Source organism: Brienomyrus brachyistius, chromosome 25 (assembly GCF_023856365.1).
Source record: "Brienomyrus brachyistius isolate T26 chromosome 25, BBRACH_0.4, whole genome shotgun sequence".
In the NCBI taxonomy this organism is placed as follows: domain Eukaryota; kingdom Metazoa; phylum Chordata; class Actinopteri; order Osteoglossiformes; family Mormyridae; genus Brienomyrus; species Brienomyrus brachyistius.
In genome coordinates, this window is record NC_064557.1 from 8127544 (window position 1) to 8148334 (window position 20791).

The 20791-nt window shown below is 46.7% G+C and overlaps 2 protein-coding genes across 2 annotated transcripts; one reads left to right on the forward strand and one right to left on the reverse strand.

The window, feature by feature from the left end:
* Nucleotides 1-2030: 2030 nt before the first annotated feature.
* On the reverse strand, nucleotides 2031-3587 carry ndufc1 (NADH:ubiquinone oxidoreductase subunit C1). Its single transcript, XM_048995702.1, has 3 exons — nucleotides 3431-3587; nucleotides 2688-2791; nucleotides 2031-2444 (listed from the first exon to the last, which is right to left on the reverse strand). The coding sequence occupies exons 1-3, from the start codon at nucleotides 3474-3476 to the stop codon at nucleotides 2385-2387; spliced, it is 210 nt and encodes a 69-aa protein (XP_048851659.1). The 5' UTR covers nucleotides 3477-3587; the 3' UTR covers nucleotides 2031-2384.
* A 1223-nt stretch (nucleotides 3588-4810) lies between these two features.
* On the forward strand, nucleotides 4811-18957 carry LOC125720360 (N-alpha-acetyltransferase 15, NatA auxiliary subunit-like). The gene is made up of 20 exons (XM_048995678.1): nucleotides 4811-5100; nucleotides 8060-8144; nucleotides 9576-9680; nucleotides 9965-10122; nucleotides 10735-10869; nucleotides 11668-11821; nucleotides 11959-12078; nucleotides 12675-12770; nucleotides 13417-13523; nucleotides 13734-13806; nucleotides 14566-14735; nucleotides 14835-14987; nucleotides 15328-15456; nucleotides 15537-15750; nucleotides 16527-16720; nucleotides 17117-17225; nucleotides 17397-17495; nucleotides 17796-17939; nucleotides 18054-18151; nucleotides 18324-18957. The coding sequence occupies exons 1-20, from the start codon at nucleotides 5047-5049 to the stop codon at nucleotides 18522-18524; spliced, it is 2598 nt and encodes an 865-aa protein (XP_048851635.1). The 5' UTR covers nucleotides 4811-5046; the 3' UTR covers nucleotides 18525-18957.
* Nucleotides 18958-20791: the final 1834 nt, after the last annotated feature.

Here is a 20791-nt window from a genome sequence, read left to right on the forward strand (position 1 = left end):
CCAGTGCCACCCGGTAGCCCATATGCCAGGGAGCGAGCTGGAATCACTGCGGGATGCAAAGAGGCAGTGCTTCTTACTATAGCTAGAGTCGCTGGGACGTGACACTAAGTCTAAATTAACGGGAAACTGCAAACTGAACACCGCGGTCTCGGGAAACCCTGAATTACAGCAAACCCAGATTTCAGACACAGCTGGACTCCCCCCTCATTCATGCAGCACAGCAGTGCTTATAAGGTATACCTGAGGTCACGTTAGAATGATATCAGCGTAAAAATACCACATTCCTCAAAGATATCAAACCGAATTTTTGCTCGTCTAAGCAGCATTGCATGTAACCATTGATATTCGGGGTATGGCAGATTTATATTTCACTTTTAATAACTTCATACAGTGACAATTTTTATTGCGTAATTAGACCTACTGCATCCCTTGCCGATAGACGCTCATACCGAAACTATTGCAGAATTTTGCAGGGGGCAATATAGCATTTTTAAAAATGGTTGTAACTAATCATTTTCTTCTAAAGTGAGAGTTCTGACAGCGTAACCAATTTTAGAATGGATCAATTAATAACATCTTGCAAACATATGCCAGTAACGAAGGTGTAACGAGAAACCCAAACAGGCGATATTATACGGCTGGGCGCTTTGGCACAGGACAACCAGTCTGGTTTGCCCCGTAAAGGATTCCCAGTGTTTACTAGATCGTGAGAAATGCGTTTGGGCGTCCATAAACACAGCTGTCCAGGCTTGTTGGTTATACACTGCTGCTTTCTGGTTGCTGTTGAGAATCGCTTCGCGCCTATATTAATTACCTGGAAAGAGTATCTGCCAAACCAGCAATGTTTAACTGAACTATGTGAGAGAAGTACAGTGGCTGGCTGTCCATTCAAGTTCTGAAGCTTTCGTTTTAATAACATAACTTAAGCATACACGTGTATCTTAGTGAAAAGTCTAAATAGACAACTACAAAGGTAATTGCCCGCATTTGACATTTTTGCACGATTCATCTTGCATCCGTGATCCAGTCTTTTTTCTGTATACTGTGCACTCCCGTCCACCATTAGAAATGCATATATAAATGTGCTCATACAAATAAAGTTGGTTAGGTAGGTCTACTTAGTTTAAGCTTTATATATACCTACATAATTACAAAGTATAGGCCCAAGATAATGCATACCCGAAAATGACAAACTGAAAAACAATTAAGTATTTTTTTCAAACATGACTAAACAAAAGTAATCTGGCCAGTAAAAACATTACCGACATATAACTCACCGCTTTTGTACAGCGGCATCAGTGACCTGTGTGTGAAGGAGCCGAGTTTACGCCAGGCAGGTCTGCAGAGAGACATCGCCGCTCAGGAGCGTGTTACCGGGGCGGTGCGCAGTCTGGCGGGGCAACAAGCGGTCCGATCAGCAGCCTCCAGCGGACCGGGGATGCCAACGCCCCCTGTGCCAGCGCCAGGGAAACGGACAAACGGCAAGCAGGCTGACGTGTGATCGTTAACACAGGTATAGTATAAAATGATGCTCAACTGCATTTGTTTGAGTTTTACTTAATCTTAAAGATTAAACCATGGTATGCTTTCAAACAATATGGCACATCACTATAATATAAATGTTCGTAAATAAAATTAGCTTCTAAATAATAAATGTACTTAAGCATACTGATGGATTTAAATACGACACTGTTTTTTTTTACTTTTAAATTACTATAGTCAATACGACTGTGCTTTAAAGAACTCCTTCCGTTGTCTGCTGTAAATCTGACTGTAAAGAAGACAATTTCTTGATAAATGTTTTCTCACAGGCTTTATCAGGAACTGAAAACGAAATTTACAAATTAGAGAAATTTAATAGCATATTTTCGCTAATACTATACATTTCCAAAGCATGGTCTTTCAGAATACTAGAAGTATACAGTAAATAGACAACATTCCTGTGACAAAATACAAAGATTAACTGTGTGTTGTGTGTGTTTATCTAATGCAGATTGTGGATTTTCACACTTTCGACCTTGGAAACTCAATGTATTTACAATTTTATTCAATACACATTGTTACAAATCATTCCATATACTGTGCATAAGACCATACAGACTATATTAATCATGTATCACCAATACAGACAGTACTCTCTCCCAATCTGATATCTTCTGTTTTGCTCTGAGAACAAAAAATACACACAGTAACCAAAATTTTATTTTTCATCTGATCATGTATGAATCCAAACATGGCAGCCTTGTTTAGCCTCATCCTTTAAGGACTGCATTGCAACACTTAACACACTCTACAATATAAGTAATTTCACGATGTGACGCAGTCAGCTTCAAAGCCAAGGAGAAACAGATGGAGCCCTCCTCACTGTCAATGTCCTCGGCTCTTCATTCCAGTCCACTTCGTCTATTATACTCTGCAACATCTTCGCCGTGTTGCTTGAGAAGCTGTAAAACAGCGGTTGGGAAACTCAAAGTAGAAAGGCAATGGCACAAATATTTTTATACATATAAAAACATGCATGCACTGATTGAATAAAACCAGAAATGTAGGCCATCCATTTTAACAACGACGCAATGTGAACAGTGTTTTAAAATGGTTCTGGGCTTCAGTCAACTCTGGGATCGCGTGCTTATAGCTTTCGTTCTGGAGTGAAATTATTTTATGGGTCCTGTTCTCTATGACATTACCAGTGCCCAGAGAGCAGCAGAGCTCCCAAACGCCAGACCCACACGGAGCCAGTTCGGATTGGCGTTGTCTGGCTTTCTGGCAGTAAATGCTGACCGGACAACACCTAGAGGGGGGAAAGATGTAGTTTGTGGTAGTCCGTACCCCGATCATATCTTAACAAACAACAGCTTGGTAACAGAAACGTTCCTACAACAGTATCACTCTACAAGTCGTTTATTATGTAAACAAAAGACTTCTCTGACAAAGTTTACTTTTCTTTCAGAGCAAAATTCCCACGGGTGGGTGAGATGACACTGTCATACTTTTTCGACATAAAGCTTCCCGGAAACATGAATGGGTGTAAAAGGACACCGTTCCGACACATACTGGGTAGCAAGCTTGTAGATCGGTTAATGAATAACTGTGGAAATCAAGCTGTTGGCGTTGCTTTGGTTGCTTTGTTGGAAATAGACGACTATAAATAATCGCATGTTTTGTGGGGAGGCAGTGAAATAATAATGACTTGTTCGTTTTGTTTATATTATTGGTAATATTAATTAGTTATGTAGAAACAGAGGAACCTAGAGATTACTGAAAACGATTAAAACTCCTCCGTAAAGCACAATGACATGTTACTGAGGCAAGGTCAGCATCGGGCTGAAACTACTGCTAAAATAGCTAGCTTTCTAAGACAAACCAGGACCAAATCGTTGGATTTATTTAGTAGAAATTACAGCTGACATAACATCTGTTGTGTACTCACTCTTGCTGACGCTGGCCGTCTGCAGTAGTAACCTCTGTAAAGGCATGTCTTTAGATATTCTCCAGTATTTTTTAGGTTATGCTCCCGTTTTACTGCGCTCGACTTTCGATTCGTCAGACTAGTCGATCCCAGGGAGGAAATGAACACTGATGATCACAGAGTAACTGATCTCCGTTATACCTTACGTATGCATTAGGTGTAGTTTATTTATATTACATGTGTATTATACATTTAAATGTCACATAATTCTGATGATATTTAGCGAGTTCCTGAAATGTTTTTTTAAGCGTTCTCTTTATTGTGATTTATTCTGGTGATGCAAACAGCAATACCTCCTAATTTTGAGGTTACCTTGAAAACTTGCATATCAAAGTCCCGATTGCTGATTCCATAGTTGACACAGACTACTAATTGATATTCAATCTAAAATGGCTGACCTTTCACGACAGTCTACACAGCTGTGATGCAGGGTTGTCAACTTTGTTTAGCTGGCTGGCGTGAGATTTTCAATTCGAGACAAATCTGCACACGCATTTACATGTATGTAAGAGTTTTATAGCCTTGTAAATAATCTGTAGGGTTTGCAAATGATTTCACCGCTTTTGATGTGGCCAACATTAGGTTTATAATGGAATATTATAGATTTGCCATAAGGTTTCTTGCATGAGCGTGAGAGTCTGAAAGCGTGACTGTCACCCCAGATGTGTGAGAGTTGGTAACCTTGGTGATGCCCTAATAAATATTTTCTACTGAAAGTACTGAAAAAAATTAATAACATTAAAAAGAACTCATTGGTTGGAAGACTGTGAGTTATTTTTTTGCCTCAGTGTCACTGTTTCCAAACATATTGAGATGTTTAGAAGTGAGATCTCGGCGTTTGTCTGGTTTTGGACCGAAACTCAGCAGAATTACCCAGAAGTAAACATATCTGCTGGAATTTAAATGCGATGAGGGTTAATGAACAGGAAAGAGACTCTGTGAAGAGCAAGCTTTATCAACAATTCTTTTTGCTCATGCACACCGAGGATTATACAGCCATGTATAATGGTACCTCTACTTTAACGTATTATATATGTATAAATACATATTTATATATGTATAAAAAACACAGGAATTGAACGATGGGAAAAACACAGAGCGAAGAAAGAACGAAAAAGTCAGAATACTTTTCATTTCGTAATATATTAATATATTGTATGTAAGAAATGTTCCCTATATTAACGCCACTTTTGAAAGTCTACCTGGTGGTGAAAGTTCTAATCAAGCACAAATTGCTTATTATGTTTAATTGGAAACTGTAGAACACTCATGTTTTGATGTAGAAGTTGAACAAGTGCGATCACGCGGAAGGTTATTCCGTCTGACCGGCGCCACCTAGCGGCGAAGTGGGCGGAGGCGCGGGCCGGTGCTCGGGTCGCTGAGTACCGCGGAGACGCCGGACGCGAAGCTAGAGGAGAATCGGCCATTTTGGACGGGAGGGGGGGGGGTCCCCTCAGCCACCACGTGAGAGAGGAGAGCCCGGAGAGGGAGCGATCGGGCGAGAGCGGAGCAGAGAACAAGGGGAGGACAGGGGGAGAGACAATCACATGTGCTGAGCTCCGGCGGACACCGGAACAATGCCGACAGCCGTCCTGCCGCCAAAGGAGAACGCCCTCTTCAAGAGGATCCTGGTGAGCTGATGCATGGCGACCACCTAGCATCGTGTCTCATCATGCTTAGGGAGAGCAGGGTGCCCGGCGACCGGCCTAGCCCCGCTCGGCTGGCCGGGCTCGCACTGCCGCAGATCGGCTTAGGAAGCCCCGGGCTCGGTTAAGCGGCCGGCGCGCGCCCGCGCGTCGCTGTGCCGTGCACGAGCGCGCACGGAGCCGCTTGGCAGGGCTGCAAACGGCGTCGCTAAATATTAGACGGCAGCATCGGGCTGAAACACATGAAATGTATTCGAGATTGCCGAGATGGGAACGGTGGGCTGCATGTGGCCGTGTCAGGTGTCCTGACCGGCGCGGCGGCGGCTGCTGCTGCTGCTGCTGCTGGGGCTGGGGCCGATCGCATTGCTGGGAGGGCGAGCCGTCCGCTTTTGTCACCCAGAGCCGCTGTCGTTCCTGGGTTCAGTGATGCGGGTGCAGTGCAGCCCAGGACACGCACCAGTCATCTCAGGCGATCCCGACTTGTTGGTACTGCAATAAGTTAAAACTGTCCTGTATGATTAAACTTGATTTGTTGAGTTAGACAGTCACCAGGCTCTTTGATGCAATCCGAGGAGTCTCTACCTTTGGGGCTGCTTTTGACAGCCAGGCCGACCTGCACTGAGGTGGAACTAGTTGGTCAACTTGTTACCTGTTTGCAGATGGACAGGAAACATTAAACGCCACCCTCTTTAAGGTTAGGTAATTCAGTAGTGATTAACTGGCATAGGTCTTATGATGTCTTGTGCTGTACTAAAAATTTTGGCAACATTTGGAAAACAAGCAGGTTGAGAGTCCTGAACAGACTGGACTGGACTGGATGCGTCCAAGCCCAACCCGACTGCTGGAAGGCAAAAGCCGCCCCACCTCCTGTGGCCCAAAGTGTCGGTTGTGGTCTCGTGAAGCTGTCAGATGCGGTTTTCCACGTTAGGAGGAAATGATGAAAAATTAGAGATTACACTTGTAATTTTGTGCTGCCCATTTAAACACACATAGTCGCACACAAACCCACAGTAAGGTTTTTGGCTTGTCCAAGTTTGCTGAAGAACCTGTATTTAAAGCTGATGTATTTAAGGCTGTGCCAGGAGTAATCACGAAAAGGGTCCCATCTCTGATTTCCCGGGTCACCTGACTGCACAGGGACACTTCAGTGCCGTGTGCAGTGTGGACCATGCACCCAGCGATCATTCCTCTAATGCTTTTTCTGTATTTGAGTGAGCATTCTTACATCTCAGCCAAAGGATGTCCACACATCCATAGCGTCTATATTTGGCAGGCTGTCTAGTGTACTTCTGATACGCTGCCGATGATACCGGAAGGATATCATCTTTAACCCAATTTCAACTACTCTAACTGTCTGATGTGGTTCAGTTTAGTGTCACATGAGTTGTTACCTTACTAGACTTGTTGTTTGTTGTCGTACCTGGAGAACGTGAATGTAGCTGCTTGTACACCTATCAATTTTATTTTGACTTTGTAAAATTCAGGTGCTGACTTGTGAGAAATAAATTCATTTGTGTCCTGCAGTTTAAAATCCTAAAAGGGATGTATTCACCTCCATAACTGTAAGCAAAGAGGGATGCAGGGTTTTGTGTTGGCATCTCATGAGGCAGGTTTCCATGTGATTAACCAAAACGGCTTCGCAAGTAATCTCAGAGGGCGGCTTCGAGGAGCGCATCACGATAATTGAACTCGGTTACAAGGAGCTCAGCAGTTTGAAATGTCAGCGAGACGTTTGGTCTCTCGGCTCCTGGACCGGGAGGAGTGAAGCGTGCTTCCCTTTAGAGTGGCACATTTCCTTGCCGAAATACAGGAACCTCGAAGGCTCTTTTGAGAAACGATAGACTGCCTCCTCTGTGAATCATACGAGGACCGAAGCACAAATTTCTTGGAAAAGAAAGTGGATGGACTCGATTATCACAACAGTGAAGAAGCCACTGGAAAGCTTGAAAAACCAGACAGGGCACAAGTTACCGTAGAGCAGTGGTGTTTGCACGGTCACCAGCAGCAAACATCTACTCGACAGCACCTAGTACTAAGGCAAGAAACGCAGTTACACTGGCACTGCAGAACATCCATAAGACAGGAACCTAGGAAGCAGAATGGAGGACACTCTGTATAAGATGCCAGTGCATCACAGTGCACACACACTTCGGGGACCAGTTCATGGTTTTATGTCTTAAAAACGTGGGAGGAAACTAAGAAACTCATCTGAACACATGCATACTCGATACACACAGAGTCGGGTGCGGGAATCGAGCCCACAACCCTGTGGAAGAAAGGCCATGAGTTACTCTGAGTTATATGCCAGTTAAGTATTACTGATCACTGTGCTCACATTCACGAAGTAGATCTTGGGTTTAGCGCATGTAGGGTTTATTTCCAGGACAGCTTTGCTTAGGATAACTAGTTTTTGAAGGAGATAAGGAGAGGTACTCAAACTGGTTGGTGTTGTCATGTTGCCATGACTGCAGTGTCTAAGCGTGTATAACAGCGGATCCTGTCCCCTGCCACCCACAGAAGTCTCTTCTGTTAGCCCACAGCAGTCAGGGCCGGCTGAGGTCAGCTCCGCTCTTCTGTTTTTTTCAGTCCGGACTGAGGTCACGATTTTTGTTCCACAAAAAAAAACCCCCCTGAAAAAAACAGCACTCCTGTTCCATCTGCGAGGTACGGTTGCTGAGCTGGTCGGTTTAGCCCTTTCTGTCTGAAAGCGCCGCATCCTGGCTTTGTGTGCTCCGCTCAAACCTCGAAAAAAAATCTGTTACTCGTAACTTAAACAACGTCTGACGGATTTACTGTCACTCCTTTCATTGAGTCACTTCTGCTTTTGATAGGAGACTCATACAGTGACAATGCATCGGTCTCTGTCTTCATCGATTGTCGCGTATCTCCCGCCTAGCGCCATGACCCTCCCTGACCCCCCGCCCCCTCTTATTTCTGTCCCCAGAGGTGCTACGAGCACAAGCAGTACAGAAACGGCCTGAAGTTCTGCAAACAGATCCTGTCTAACCCCAAGTTTGCCGAACATGGAGGTAAGCAGAGACACCCCACTGTGCCAGTGTAACGACGCCTCCCTTTGGGAGTCGACCCCACCCGCTGCTCTGAGCCAGCCCGCTCCCACCCTGCCTTAATGCCACATTTCCTGTCCTTCCCACGGTGACACTCACCTATGGAATTTTCCTTTGGATTACACCTGAGTTTTCTGCACTGTGGTATACATCATGTAAGCCCAGATTAATTTTTCCTTATTAAATTTCATAAATTCCTTTTTTTTTTCTGGGTGGGCACCATTATCATTTTAATTTCAGTTTTTATTTTTATATCGTTTTCAGTTTTTTTTTTTTTAAATTTTTATATCCGTTTTCAGTTTTTATCTGAAATCCAGTTTAGTTTCAGTTAGTTTTCGGTATGGGTTCTATATCCATAAGATATTTTTCCTATTTCGTTTTTGCGCATTTTCGTTTAAGTTTTAGTAATTTTGTTTCTGGGATAGACTGAAAGTTGCAGAGCAGTTTTATGTCTCTGATCTTTAGAGATTCCCACATAAATACACAGAGCAAATTATGTCCTCAAAATGTACAAAACACGTTCCAGGTATTATTGGTAATTTTCGATAAACAAATCGTGACTTTGGCAAAATAGGTTTGGAAAAGTGTTTGACGGTTGTTTCAGTTTTTTTTCCCCAGAAACATTATTTATAGTTTTCACTCAGTTAAAATTTGTTTTCCATGACTATTTTGTTAATGATTTATCATTATTTACCAAAAATACTATTAATATTTTATGTACTAATGTCCTCAAAATGCGCAAAACATGTTCCAGGTTTTATTGGTAATTATCAATAAACAAATCGTTACTTTGCCAAAATAGTCACGTAAAGTGTTTGACGTTTGTTTTTATTTTTCGAAACAATATTTATAGTTTTCGTTTAGTTGAAATTTTTGATTTCCGCATCTCGTTCTCATTTTATTCATTTAACGATAATGTTTTGTAGTTTTAGTTCTCGTTAGTGATAATGACCCTGATGGCCACAAGAGTGAAACACCCTCTTGATTTCCACTCCGGTCTTCAGATCGAAAAGCTTTTGTCAGTAATTATTTACTTCTTCATTAACGATGCATCACAGATAGTGGTGTGATGCCAGTCATTTTAGGTAAGCATGGGCCTACCCAATATTTGGTAAAAATGTAATGCATGCATTAACTATTCAGTCAACAAAATGTTCCCATCCTGACTGTGAATAACACATTGTTAAACTTGCCGGAGACTTGCTGTAATCTGGCCAGTGAGCGAGCTTCCTTAACAGCGTTGGTAGTAAAGGGCATTATGGGGTTGATGAAGGTTCGGGGTCACTTTGACCCCGGGGTGGCTGACATGCTTTACGGTCATGCCGGTGTCCAGCGAGGCTCTGCTCGGGGTAACCCTGCCTCCACAACACACCCTGCTGCACCCTCGTTTTACAGAGACGCTGGCCATGAAGGGGCTGACCCTCAACTGCCTGGGAAAGAAGGAGGAGGCCTGTGACTTGGTACGGCGAGGGCTTCGCAATGACCTGAAGAGTCATGTCTGTATCCTGCCCATCTGGCGCCACCTGCAGGTCACCCCCCAGCAAGCCGGGAAGTTTTCAGAATGAGAAATACAGTCGTTGTGATCTGTTTCGGTTTTTCAGCAGCAGCTCCTCTTATTGGAAGACCGAAATGTCTGTCACCACCCACTGGTGAATTCCCTGGCACCTCATTGGCTGTGGAGCTGCCCGCTCCCCGTCTTCTGAATACCACATTGCTTGTCCGGTGCTTGGTGATATTGGAATAATTTGTGCGCCGCAGTTCTCCTTGACTCCACTGCCGCCCAGGCTGGCACGTCTATGGCCTGCTGCAGAGGTCGGACAAGAAGTACGACGAAGCCATTAAATGTTACAGGAATGCCCTGAAGTGGGACAAGGACAACCTCCAGATCCTGAGGGACCTCTCACTGCTGCAGATCCAGATGAGGGACCTGGAGGGCTACAGGGTGGGTGATCACTTGAAGGTGCTCTCTGCTGCCCTCTGGCTGCTGCTGGATGAACCGCATTGATGAACTTTAAATGTCATGCAATTATAACTATTTGGAGAACGAAGTCACAATCCTTGCCTGGCTTGCTTGTGGTGTTGTGTAGCTTACTGGACTAGGGACCCATTTTCGTGGCCGCAAGGTTGTGGGTTTGAATCCCATAAACTAGTGGAGTAGTCATTTCACGATCAGGACATTGAGTGAAGCCCTTAACATGTCAGAATTCTCTTGTAAATATTTGAGGGCGCAACGAGTTCCTGCTGGGAAGGGGAGGGAATTTCGCTGGTGGAGACGGTCCTGCTGCCATGTGCATGTCTGTTTGTATGTATGCGTGTGTGTAATGGAGCCGTCATGGTCTCCTGCCCCCTGCTATCACGCTGTGGCAGTGTGATTCAGCGGCAGACACCCACTGCCCTCCCCATCCCCAAATGCCATCTTCCTGTTCTCTGCTCTCTCAGCCTTGGGGGAGTTGCATTCCTGCACATAACTCCAGCCTTGGTCTTTAATCCGCAAATTGCCCCCGTGGCTGGGTCGCACCCTTTCAGGCCCTTGTCCATGCCCTGTGTTTACCAGGAAACCCGGTATCAGCTGCTTCAGCTCCGGCCTGCACAGAGGGCCTCCTGGATCGGCTACGCCATCGCCTACCACCTGCTGGAGGACTATGACATGGCCTCCAGGATCATCGAGGAGTTCAGGAAAACGCAGCAGGTGACTCTCCAACTAGGTCTCTAGGCCTCCTGGCGTGAGGGTGAGAACTCCCCCCTACCCTCGTCCCTTGATGCAGCGGAAAGGACACGGGAGCCGGTGCAGGGGTGTGGGCGGTCCGCGGCCGACGACCCCCCTCCAGTCCTTCTCAGATAATTGCCCCCTGTTCTCTTAATTCTGCCAGCTGGGTATGTTAAGCCAGCCTTTCGGGTATATTTATAACCGCCTTTCTGAAACAACCCCGGAGGGAGGAAGCCGTGAGGTCAGAATAGGTATTGTGACTGCTCCACCTCGCCGCCCCAGTGGCCACGATGCAATGGACGCCCAATTTACCCCCTCCCAAAATAAAGCTTCCTGGAATTGTTTGTCATGTTGCTCGTTTGCGTCACATCTGAAACACAAACAGTTTTGGCATTTTAAACTCACCGTCCGTGATTACAGCCAGACTGTAAGCAAACTTAATCTATCCTGCTGGATCTATATTTACTGATCATCATTTCAGGTTAAGTGCCTCACCCCCGGAGCACTTAGAACAGGGACATTTGGCATGTGGCAGCACTTGCCATACGATTGATCGAGTCCTTAACTGTTACGCCACCTACTGCCCAGCTGCTTCTATGCAGCGGGAGGCACAGACGTCCCAGTGGTACGGCCTGTTGTAAATCTTCTCAGGTGGTACGTGGTACGTTTTAAAATGTACCCAGATACAGTCACTCTGAAGAGCTTTTACCAAAGTGAGATTTTGTTCATTTATTTATTTTTTTATGTTTATAATAATGTCTGACTTCTCTTGTGTCCCAGACGTCGCCTGACAAAGTGGACTACGAGTACAGCGAGCTGCTGCTCTACCAGAACCAAGTCCTCCGGGAGGCGGGTCTCCACAAGGAGGCGCTAGACCACCTCAGCACTTATGAGAGGCAGATCTGCGACAAGCTGGCCGTCGAGGAGACCAAAGGTGCGTGGGGTAGCGCAACCTCAACTTCAGGGGTTATTTTTGGTTTTTTGTTGTTATTTTTTGCGTTTCCATAAAATCATGTGGATGCAGGATGGCTCATGCAGCATTTGACAGGGTAGGGGGCACTATTTCCACAGGGGAGCTGCTGCTGAACCTGGAGCGCATGGAAGAGGCGGGCGAGGTGTACCGGCAGCTGCGGGAGCGGAACCCAGAGAACTGGTCCTACTACCACGGGCTGGAGAAGGCCTTGAGACCGGGTACGTGGATTCTCTCCACCAAGGCTGTCCTCCTGCCTATTGCACAGGGCTTCCTGGAGTAGATTTCAGGCCCCTTGCAGGGATGGATGGATGGATGGACCTTCCTGTTGGCTTCCCATCCTGGATTGTTCCCTGTCATGTGCCGGTAGCTTCCATGCATAGAACAAGCAGGTATAAAGGATGGATGCATGGATGGGTGGGAAGTTTTATTTACACCCAAGAAACTAGAGGAGTCAGGACCAAGACATCTGATTGGTCGGTCCCGCCTCCTCTAGTTGCTTGGACCCACCTCCTCTGCAATGTGATTGGTCATCTTTCGGACCCAATCATTTTATTGTTCTGCCCTCAGAACATTTTTGTGTAGGTAAAACACAGGCAATGGATGGATGAATGGACATGGACCTTCATAGCTAGAGCTTTTTCTCTTCATTCAGACAGTGTTGTGTCTCTGGATTTTGGTTGGCATGGTAACGGCTTAAGGACAGCTGATCTTGGCCCATCATGTTGTACAGTCCCTACACATCATGTTCTCCCCGAGCTCGGGGCCGGCGGTGCGGCAGTGAGCGTGTTGGTTGACACTCATTTCGTCCCTGCAGCCACCATCGAGGACAAGCAGAAGATCTACGAGGACGCCTGGGTGAAGTTCCCCAAAGGCCTGATGCCTCGGAGACTCCCACTTAACTTTTTAAGAGGTCAGAGGTCATGTCCTATAACACGCTCCTATAACATGGAGCGGTTTCCCTGCCAAGTGGACTGCATATTCATGTCTGTTAAAACATTTCTGTACTTAATAGTGTGAGGAAATGTGTGCTAAATCTACTTAGCAGAGCATTTGGACAGGTACACGCATCATATAGCACTTACACCGTCTGACAAGTTAGACATTTGTTACGGTCTGTAATATGTACAGCTGGGATGATTGATTAACAAGTTACATTTTATTTATTTGTCTGACCCCACTTTCTCAGAACAATGTACGTCGCTTTGGGTAACATTGTCAGTCAGGGCCTGGAGCAGTTGAGGGTTCCTCAGGGGCTCGATGGTGACATCACTCTGAGATTTGAACCGACGACCTTCTAGACATAGGCAAAGAAGAGCTACACATGTCGGGGGCCCATGACAGTGTTGATAGTCACTTGAACGCACTGTCGTAGTGGTGCTAGACCCTCGTGATGACGTCTCCGCTTCATGTTCAGTTTAGGTCGGGTTGCCACACGTTTACACGCAGCTAGGGGCAGGTAGTGTGGAATTGTGGGATACGATTAGGTTAAACCCTGCTTCTCACATCCTTGTAATTGACTATCGGGATTTAAGTAACAATCCTCTTGTTTGCTGTAGGTGAGAAATTTAGGGATTGCCTGGATAAATACTTAAGAATGAATTTCAGCAAAGGATGTCCCCCTGCGTTTACCACCCTGAAGTCGCTGTACACCGACAAGGAGAAGGTAGTCTGGGGCGCCCATTGTTGTCCGGCTTCACTCCGAGTGTCCGGATCTGTTTACTGTCCGTTTCCATTTAGTAAAATCTTTCGTGAGGAAAATGGAAACATAGTCAACAGCTATAAACGCAACACAGTCACAGAAATGCTTTACGTGAAAATTAGACACGCCGGCACTTGCCAGAGACTGATCCCATGCTCTGTGTCGCATCTGCAGGTGTCTATAATCCAAGAATTAGTGGTCGGCTATGAAATGTCTTTAAAAAGCTGTCGGATGTTTCATCAAAATGGTGAGTTTGACCTTTTTTCTTCATGGGGACAAACTGCCCCCACGTCACACATATTCAGGCGCGACTTGACGTAATGAGACAAGTGTACTAAGTTGTAATAAGTGTACCTAGAACCAGTGAATGGGGTGTATTTTTAATGAAGTACAGCCCCCCCCCCCCCCCCCCCCCAGGTTATGATGGGGTTACGTTCCAATAATACCTATTGTAAGGCAAAAATATCGTAAAGTGAAAATGCATTTTAATGCAGTACACCTAAGCTAACATCATAGCCTAGCCCAGCCCAGCTTAAGCATGCTTAGAAGACTCACATTAGCCTACAGCTGGGCAAAATCAACAACACTAATTTATAAAAATGTAATTTATTGATTAATGTACTAAAAGTGAAAATCATTTACCGATCGTAAAGACATAATATCGTAACGCAGACCATGGAAACCCTGTATATTGACGCTACGCTGCGACGTCAAGTACAGTCCTTGTGGTAATAAATAAATAGATGTGATGTTGGTGAAATTCCCCCTGGATTGTGAAATTACAGATCCAGTACTGTGATCTATGCACTAGGGACTGAAACAGGAGAAAGATTCGCGTGACGCAGTTAGGGGGAATCGTGAGGTTTTGGTGGTCAAGCCATCTTTGTGGTATTTTATACAGTGGAATGCAGATGTGCTGTGGCCTAGTGAGCAGCAGGCAGTGGAATCTGATTGGGTATGACCTGCAGTAGGCAGTGGAATCTGATTGGTTAAAACCTGCCCACAGACGATAGGAAGGAGGAGCCTCCCACCACCTTGCTGTGGGTGCAATACTTCCTGGCTCAGCACTATAACCAGACCGGCCAGCAAGGACTGGCCCTGGACTACATCAACGCCGCCATCGAGAGCACGCCTACTCTCATCGAGCTCTTCGTGGTCAAAGCCAAAATCTACAAGGTGATTAGGAGCTGGATTGGATTTGCGGGGGGGACATTGCTTTTTTGCTTTGTGCGGGGATGTCTGTATCCCGCTGACTTCAGTCACCCCCCCCCCCAGCATGCAGGGAATATCCGGGAAGCGGTGCGGTGGATGGACGAGGCACAGGCCCTGGACACGGCAGACCGCTTCATCAACTCCAAGTGCGCCAAGTACATGCTGAAGGCGGGCATGGTGAAGGAAGCTGAGGAGATGTGCTCCAAGTTCACGCGGGTGAGGGACTTACACATGTGTCTTCTGGATAAGGACCAAATTTGCAGTTTCAGGCACTTGATAAAACACAATGAAAAGGAGGTGCTTGTAAAGGAAAAGGAGGTGCTTGTAAAGGAAAAGGAGGTGCTTGTATAAAAATTTCTTTATTCAGTTTACAGCCCAATATAAAAGCATAAAACGTCTTAATGGATCACGGACATAAAATCCTTAGATACAGTACGTCCTCTGGGGGGGGGGGGGTTCTCTCTGGCACAGAGTTGTTTGAATATGGTGAAGGGGACCTGCACGTTAAAGGGCACCCCCATCTGACCTGACGGACACCTTTCCCGTGCCTCCCCAGGAAGGAGCCTCGGCAGTGGAGAACCTGAATGAGATGCAGTGCATGTGGTTCCAAGCAGAGTGTGCCGTGGCCTACAAGGCCACAAGGAATTACGGCGAGGCACTCAAGAAGTGCCATGAGATCGAGAGGGTAAGCCCCTCCCCCCCCGCCACCCACTCCCACCGTTCAGGCACATGCTATCTGCTCACTGCGTCCCCCTCCTCCCCCAGCACTTTGTGGAGATCACGGACGACCAGTTTGACTTTCACACGTACTGCATGAGGAAGATGACCCTACGCTCCTATGTGGATCTACTAAAGCTGGAGGACGTGCTGCGCATGCACCCCTTCTACTACAAGGCCTCGCGGACGGCCATCGAGATTTATCTCGGCCTGCACGACCACCCGCTGGCCGACGAGAACAAGGAGCTGAAGGCAGATACTGGTGAGTGGTGCCACAAAACAGCTGACCAGCCAGAACCTACCAACCCAGGCCCATTGATTTCATACATGCCACAGCATTACAGAGGTAGTAGATGAATTTCCAAGGCATCCATCTTAAGTAGAATATTTCTTCTGGTCTAGATATTCATTTGAGCATTTTGACATTATTCATGTCTTTCTGAGTACGGATTTCCTCCTCTTCGGGGTGGTAGAGTAGGTGCGGAGGGTTCAGTGACTGAACGGCATGGTGATGTGATGGTTAAAACTGTCGACCACACGCCTCTGGGTTCACGTTTCATGTTTCCGCCATAGCTCCATGAGTATGGAGTTTGCATGATCTCTCCGTGTCGTCGTGGGGTTTCCTCTGGGTTCTCCGGTTTCCCCCAACAGTCCAAAAACATGTTGAGGTTACAGTTTCTGAATTGCCCGTAGGTGTGAAGGCATATTGTGTGAATGTGCCCTTTGATGGGTTGGCGCCCCATCCTGGGTTGTTCCCTGCCTTGTGCCCATGACCCTGAATAGCACAAGTGGTTACAGAAATTGGATGGATGGATGGATGGTTAATGAAAGGTAGAAAGCCACTGTTTTAGAGGACCGAAATTTGTAAATGGCCACTGGTAGCGAAAATTCTACAAAGTACAGCCCATTCCAAGCTAAGGAACAGTGTTTTACACGACAGCCTTTAGTTTTTGAGATTGTTAAGATGCCCCTCAACCCAAGGAATGAACGGGGGAGGTGCGATTTGCTGAATACGAATCGCCCGTCTGCCGCGTGTAGCCAACCTGACCGACAAGGAGCTGAAAAAACTGCGGAACAAGCAGCGGCGGGCGCAGAAGAAGGCGCAGCTGGAGGAGGAGAAGAAGAACGCAGAGAAGGAGAAGCAGCTTAAGAACCAGAAGAAGAAGAAGGAGGAGGACGACGAGGAGATCGGCAGCCCCAAAAAGGAGCTCGTGCCGGAGAAACTGGCGAAGGTTAGGCATACGTCTATGAGTGAGATGGTGGTCCTGGCAAGTAAGCCCCCTAGGTGGCAGTCTGAGTCACTTTGAGCATCTGGGTTGTGGGTTTGATTTCTGTGTACACATTATCCCCATGTTTTGGGTGGGTTTCCATAAGGTCCTCCAGCTTCCTCTTTCAGGCCAAAGATGGTTTATGTGGATCGAAGTCTTTGAATCGCCTGTGGTGTGTGGTTCTGTGTACGAGTGTGTGCCCTGCGACCGATCAACATCCAATCTTAGGAATCCTCAGCCATGCGCGCTGTTGATCTTGTGATTTGCTCCAGGTTCACTATGACTGTGTGCCGGATTAGGTGACAGAATAATCAAACTGCATAGGTAATTACTGAAAAACCTCAATATCCATCTCAATAGGTAGAAAATCCACTGGAGGAAGCCGTTAAATTCTTAACTCCCTTGAAAAACCTGGTGAAGAATAAGATTGATACGCATCTCCTGGCATTTGAGATCTACTTTAGAAAAGGTGAGCACATCGAGATGCAGAGCGGTGAGAGATCCTTTGTCATGTTAATTTCGGCAAAGTTTATAAAGTGCGAGGGTGTTCAGTGACCTCCTAAGCCGACTCGACCATCAGTAGGCGATAAGAGGATTAAGCTGGATGGCTCTGATGCTCATTCGTCACAATCGCCTGCAGAGAAGTTCCTGCTGATGCTGCAGTCGGTGAAGAGGGCCTTCGCCATAGATCCTGAGCACCCTTGGCTCCACCAGTGTTTAGTACGTTTCTTTAGAGCGGGTGAGTAACTTTTCGTATAAAGACCATCGGCACAGACTTCGGCCCCCAACACCCCCCTGTGCCATTTTCAAAAATGCTATCCCAAGGCCTCCAAGGATGAGTAATCGATGGTAGAAGAGTCACTTGTCTACGGATCAAAAGATACGTTTTGGTTTTTAGAACAAACATTTAGTACTAACTTCGCTAGTTCACTAACAAGATACCGTTGATCGTTAAAATAGCCAACTCAGTCATGTGAGTCGAACACTATTGAGGCATGTGCACCAACGACCACATGAACCATCATACTCCTGATCCCAGTGTCCCGGAGTAAAGACTTAGCAGAAGGAGTGCAGTTGGTGCTGAGACAGGAAATCGCCAGGCTGTTCGGCAACTGCGACGCCAAGAGCTTCAACGAGGCTTTCCTGAGCAAGCACTCGGGCTCCATTCCTCACAGGTTAGCAGGTAGGTGCTCTCTTCCATGCAAGGTTGGTCGTTTCTTGGGTTCTGGAGTTCGGTAGGCTCTGTGTTGAGTTTGGCTTCTTTGTGCGTGAGTTTTGCACTGTTTTTGTGTCACAGCTGCCAGAATGATGTACTACCTGGATTCCTCCGTGGAGAAGAAGGCTGTGGAGCTGGCCGTAGCGTTGGATGAGTCCCTCAGCAACCGGAGCATCCAGGTACAGCAGTATGTTTGACTGTGCCCACCATGGGGATTAGTCTTGGTCCCGTCTATGATGCTGATCTTGAATAGAGTTTCCACTGAAGGCTACTAGGTTCTGAAGCACAGATGGCTGGGAAGCGAGGGTGACACTTCATTAACTGTGGTGCCCTCTTGTGCCCATACCTCAGATCTGCACAGAAGTGCTAGAAAACCTACGCAGCGGGAGCCTGGGCAATAGCAAGGAGAAGGCGGAGGTCTACCGGGCAGAGTGCCATAAGCTGTTCCCCTACACGTTGGCGTTCATGCCACCGGGGTATGAGGAGACCATGAAGATCACAGTCAATGGGGACGTAAGCGCCGAGAATGAGGACCTGGCCAATGAGATGTGAGGGGGGGTGGGTGCATGAGGCATCTATGGACGGAGATGGGCTAGCAGACGGAGAGGGAACTCACCGCCATTTCTGAGCAGCACCGCCACGGCTCTCTGCCGCCCCCTGCAGTGTCGGCTGTGACCTGGATTAGAAGTGTGTTGGAAAGAGGGGGAAGAGAGAGAGTAAAAATAGCCATTTTACTTTTCTAATCTCGCTGACAACAGCTCTCTAACTGAACAAAAATGACTAAAAACTCTGAGACTGAACCACTGCTGGTTTTCTCTGATGAGCCAATAGCAGCTACTTTGACTGTGTTCCAGTATCTATTTCCCAAGTTTTTTAAAGTAATTATATATATATATATATATATATATATATATATATATATATATATAAAATATGAAAATATAGATATATGGAAAATTCTTTCAGGAACAACTGTGATCTGTGGAGGCTGGGCAATGCGTTTGGGAATGTCCCCTCTGCTGTGTGGGAAGGGAATTGGGGGCTTTTTATTTTGGGGGGGGGGGGGGGGGGGGGGGAGTCCTCATCCTGCTGATTGGTGGGTTGCTCCACTATGGCGCTTCTCAAAAAAGCAGCCAGCGGATGGCTGGCTCTCTCAAACGGAGATGGAGGTCAAAGGTCACAGGTGTGAGGTACGTCTGGTCCGCTCTCTGGTTTGTCTCGCCTCCGGGCAGTTGAACATGTGATGGCTTATGATGTCCACCATATCTTCTTAGTCTGACTGTTACATACATGCATTCATATATATCTCTCACCCAGGATCATCCCTTAAGTCTTGAGATAGTCCAGAAACAAATGTTATCTCTTGTAGTAGTTTTCAGGTCATGTATTGGGTCTAGAAATGAAACAGCCCCTAGGGCATTCATGCATTTTTAATTCTGAGCCCTCAGACACAAAGAGACACAGTATCAGTCATCTTGAGCGAGATCACACACCTCAGGACTGAGCAGAGCGTGTCCCCCATTGACCAGTGGGAGGCGCAGTTGGGTGTCTGCTGGCTCCGCCCTCCAAGGTGCCACCTTGTACAGTCAGAAAGCCATACTTCTGGATCTTTCAGAGACACCAAGTTTGATATATCTATAAGCCCCATGTTTTGGGGGGGGGGGACTAAAATGGATTTTCTGGTTCAGAAGTTCAAGAGAAACCCCAGCCTTTGTATTTTCAAAACGGGAGGATGATTAGTAAATATATAATTACAATTATTTTATTTTTATTGTTCCGAGATGGCTTCCTCCTTTTCTCTTGTGAGGCTCACTGGCCTCAGGCACCAAATACAAAAATGCAATAAAGCTGTTTTGAGAACTTCCTGCGTGGCGGCTGCGTTTTCACTGCAGGGGCGGTGCCCTTCCTCGTGACGGGCGGCCACTGGAAGAGGTTTGTTTTTCTGGGGCGCCTCTCAAAAAGTCTGATTGGGCCCCCAATAAAACACCAATCGGCGAACAGCAGCCAGTCTTCCGGGGAGAGAGAACCAGATTTAGGACCCCCCCACTTGGAGACCTGGATTATTTCTGCACCCTGACCACAGGCTTTCCTCGCTTGAGTGTCGCTTTGTACTTGAGAGCATGTAATGCAGCATTTTCCTGTAAAATCTATCAGCTGAATTAGGAAGCCCAGTCTCCTCCTGTATGAAGCGGCATGGTTAAGTATGGGGCTGCCCCTTCTAGCTACAGCCTGATTATAGCACTGTCCAAACATCCGACGGAGGCACCAGGAGCTGCTCTATCTACGGTCTATCTAAAGAAGAGCATAGCTTTTAGACGTGCCAGGTGTGTTTTTTCCTTTACCCCAGTGAAGCCTGTTCTGACCTGGGATTCTGTGTTCCAAAGTGCCAGTCATCATGAGCTCCCTGAGGAGGATCTGCGGCCATGAGACCATCCAGCTTCAGCCCTGCTCTCCATGCTCATCACACTGCTCCACCATAGAGCTCTCAACACACTAACTCCGCACCTGACTTTGCTCTGAGACAAAGGATCCGCATAAGCGGCTCCACACGTCGGGTCCAGGCTGAACCCACTGGACTCTTCAAAGCTGGCCCTCGATTCCAAATTCCAGTACTAAAATGTATTGGACTGGGATTAAAAATCGGCCTTGGGCTGGGGTTCGCCACGAAAACGTTGCTAAGCAGGGGGGGGCCCGCAATGAGTCCTGCCATGGCGTCGACAGACCTCCGTCAAAGGCAGTCTGACCAAATGACTTCCAGCACTTGTTTGACATTTAACTCTACAATATTGTTAGTTCTGTGTCATGGCGAGGACACCGTC

Excerpts from the sequence above, each read along its gene's own strand:
- ndufc1 (XM_048995702.1), bottom strand. The coding sequence starts at position 3,476 with ATGCCTTTACAGAGGTTACTACTGCAGACGGCCAGCGTCAGCAAGA. Across the intron at positions 2,792-3,430 it reads GACGGCCAGCGTCAGCAAGA|GTGTTGTCCGGTCAGCATTT; the intron begins GTGAGTACACAA and ends TCCCCCCTCTAG. Across the intron at positions 2,445-2,687 it reads CTGCTGCTCTCTGGGCACTG|CTTCTCAAGCAACACGGCGA; the intron begins GTAATGTCATAG and ends GCTGTTTTACAG.
- LOC125720360 (XM_048995678.1), top strand. The coding sequence starts at position 5,047 with ATGCCGACAGCCGTCCTGCCGCCAAAGGAGAACGCCCTCTTCAAGAGG. Across the intron at positions 9,681-9,964 it reads TGACCTGAAGAGTCATGTCT|GCTGGCACGTCTATGGCCTG; the intron begins GTATCCTGCCCA and ends ACTGCCGCCCAG. Across the intron at positions 13,524-13,733 it reads TGTACACCGACAAGGAGAAG|GTGTCTATAATCCAAGAATT; the intron begins GTAGTCTGGGGC and ends TCGCATCTGCAG.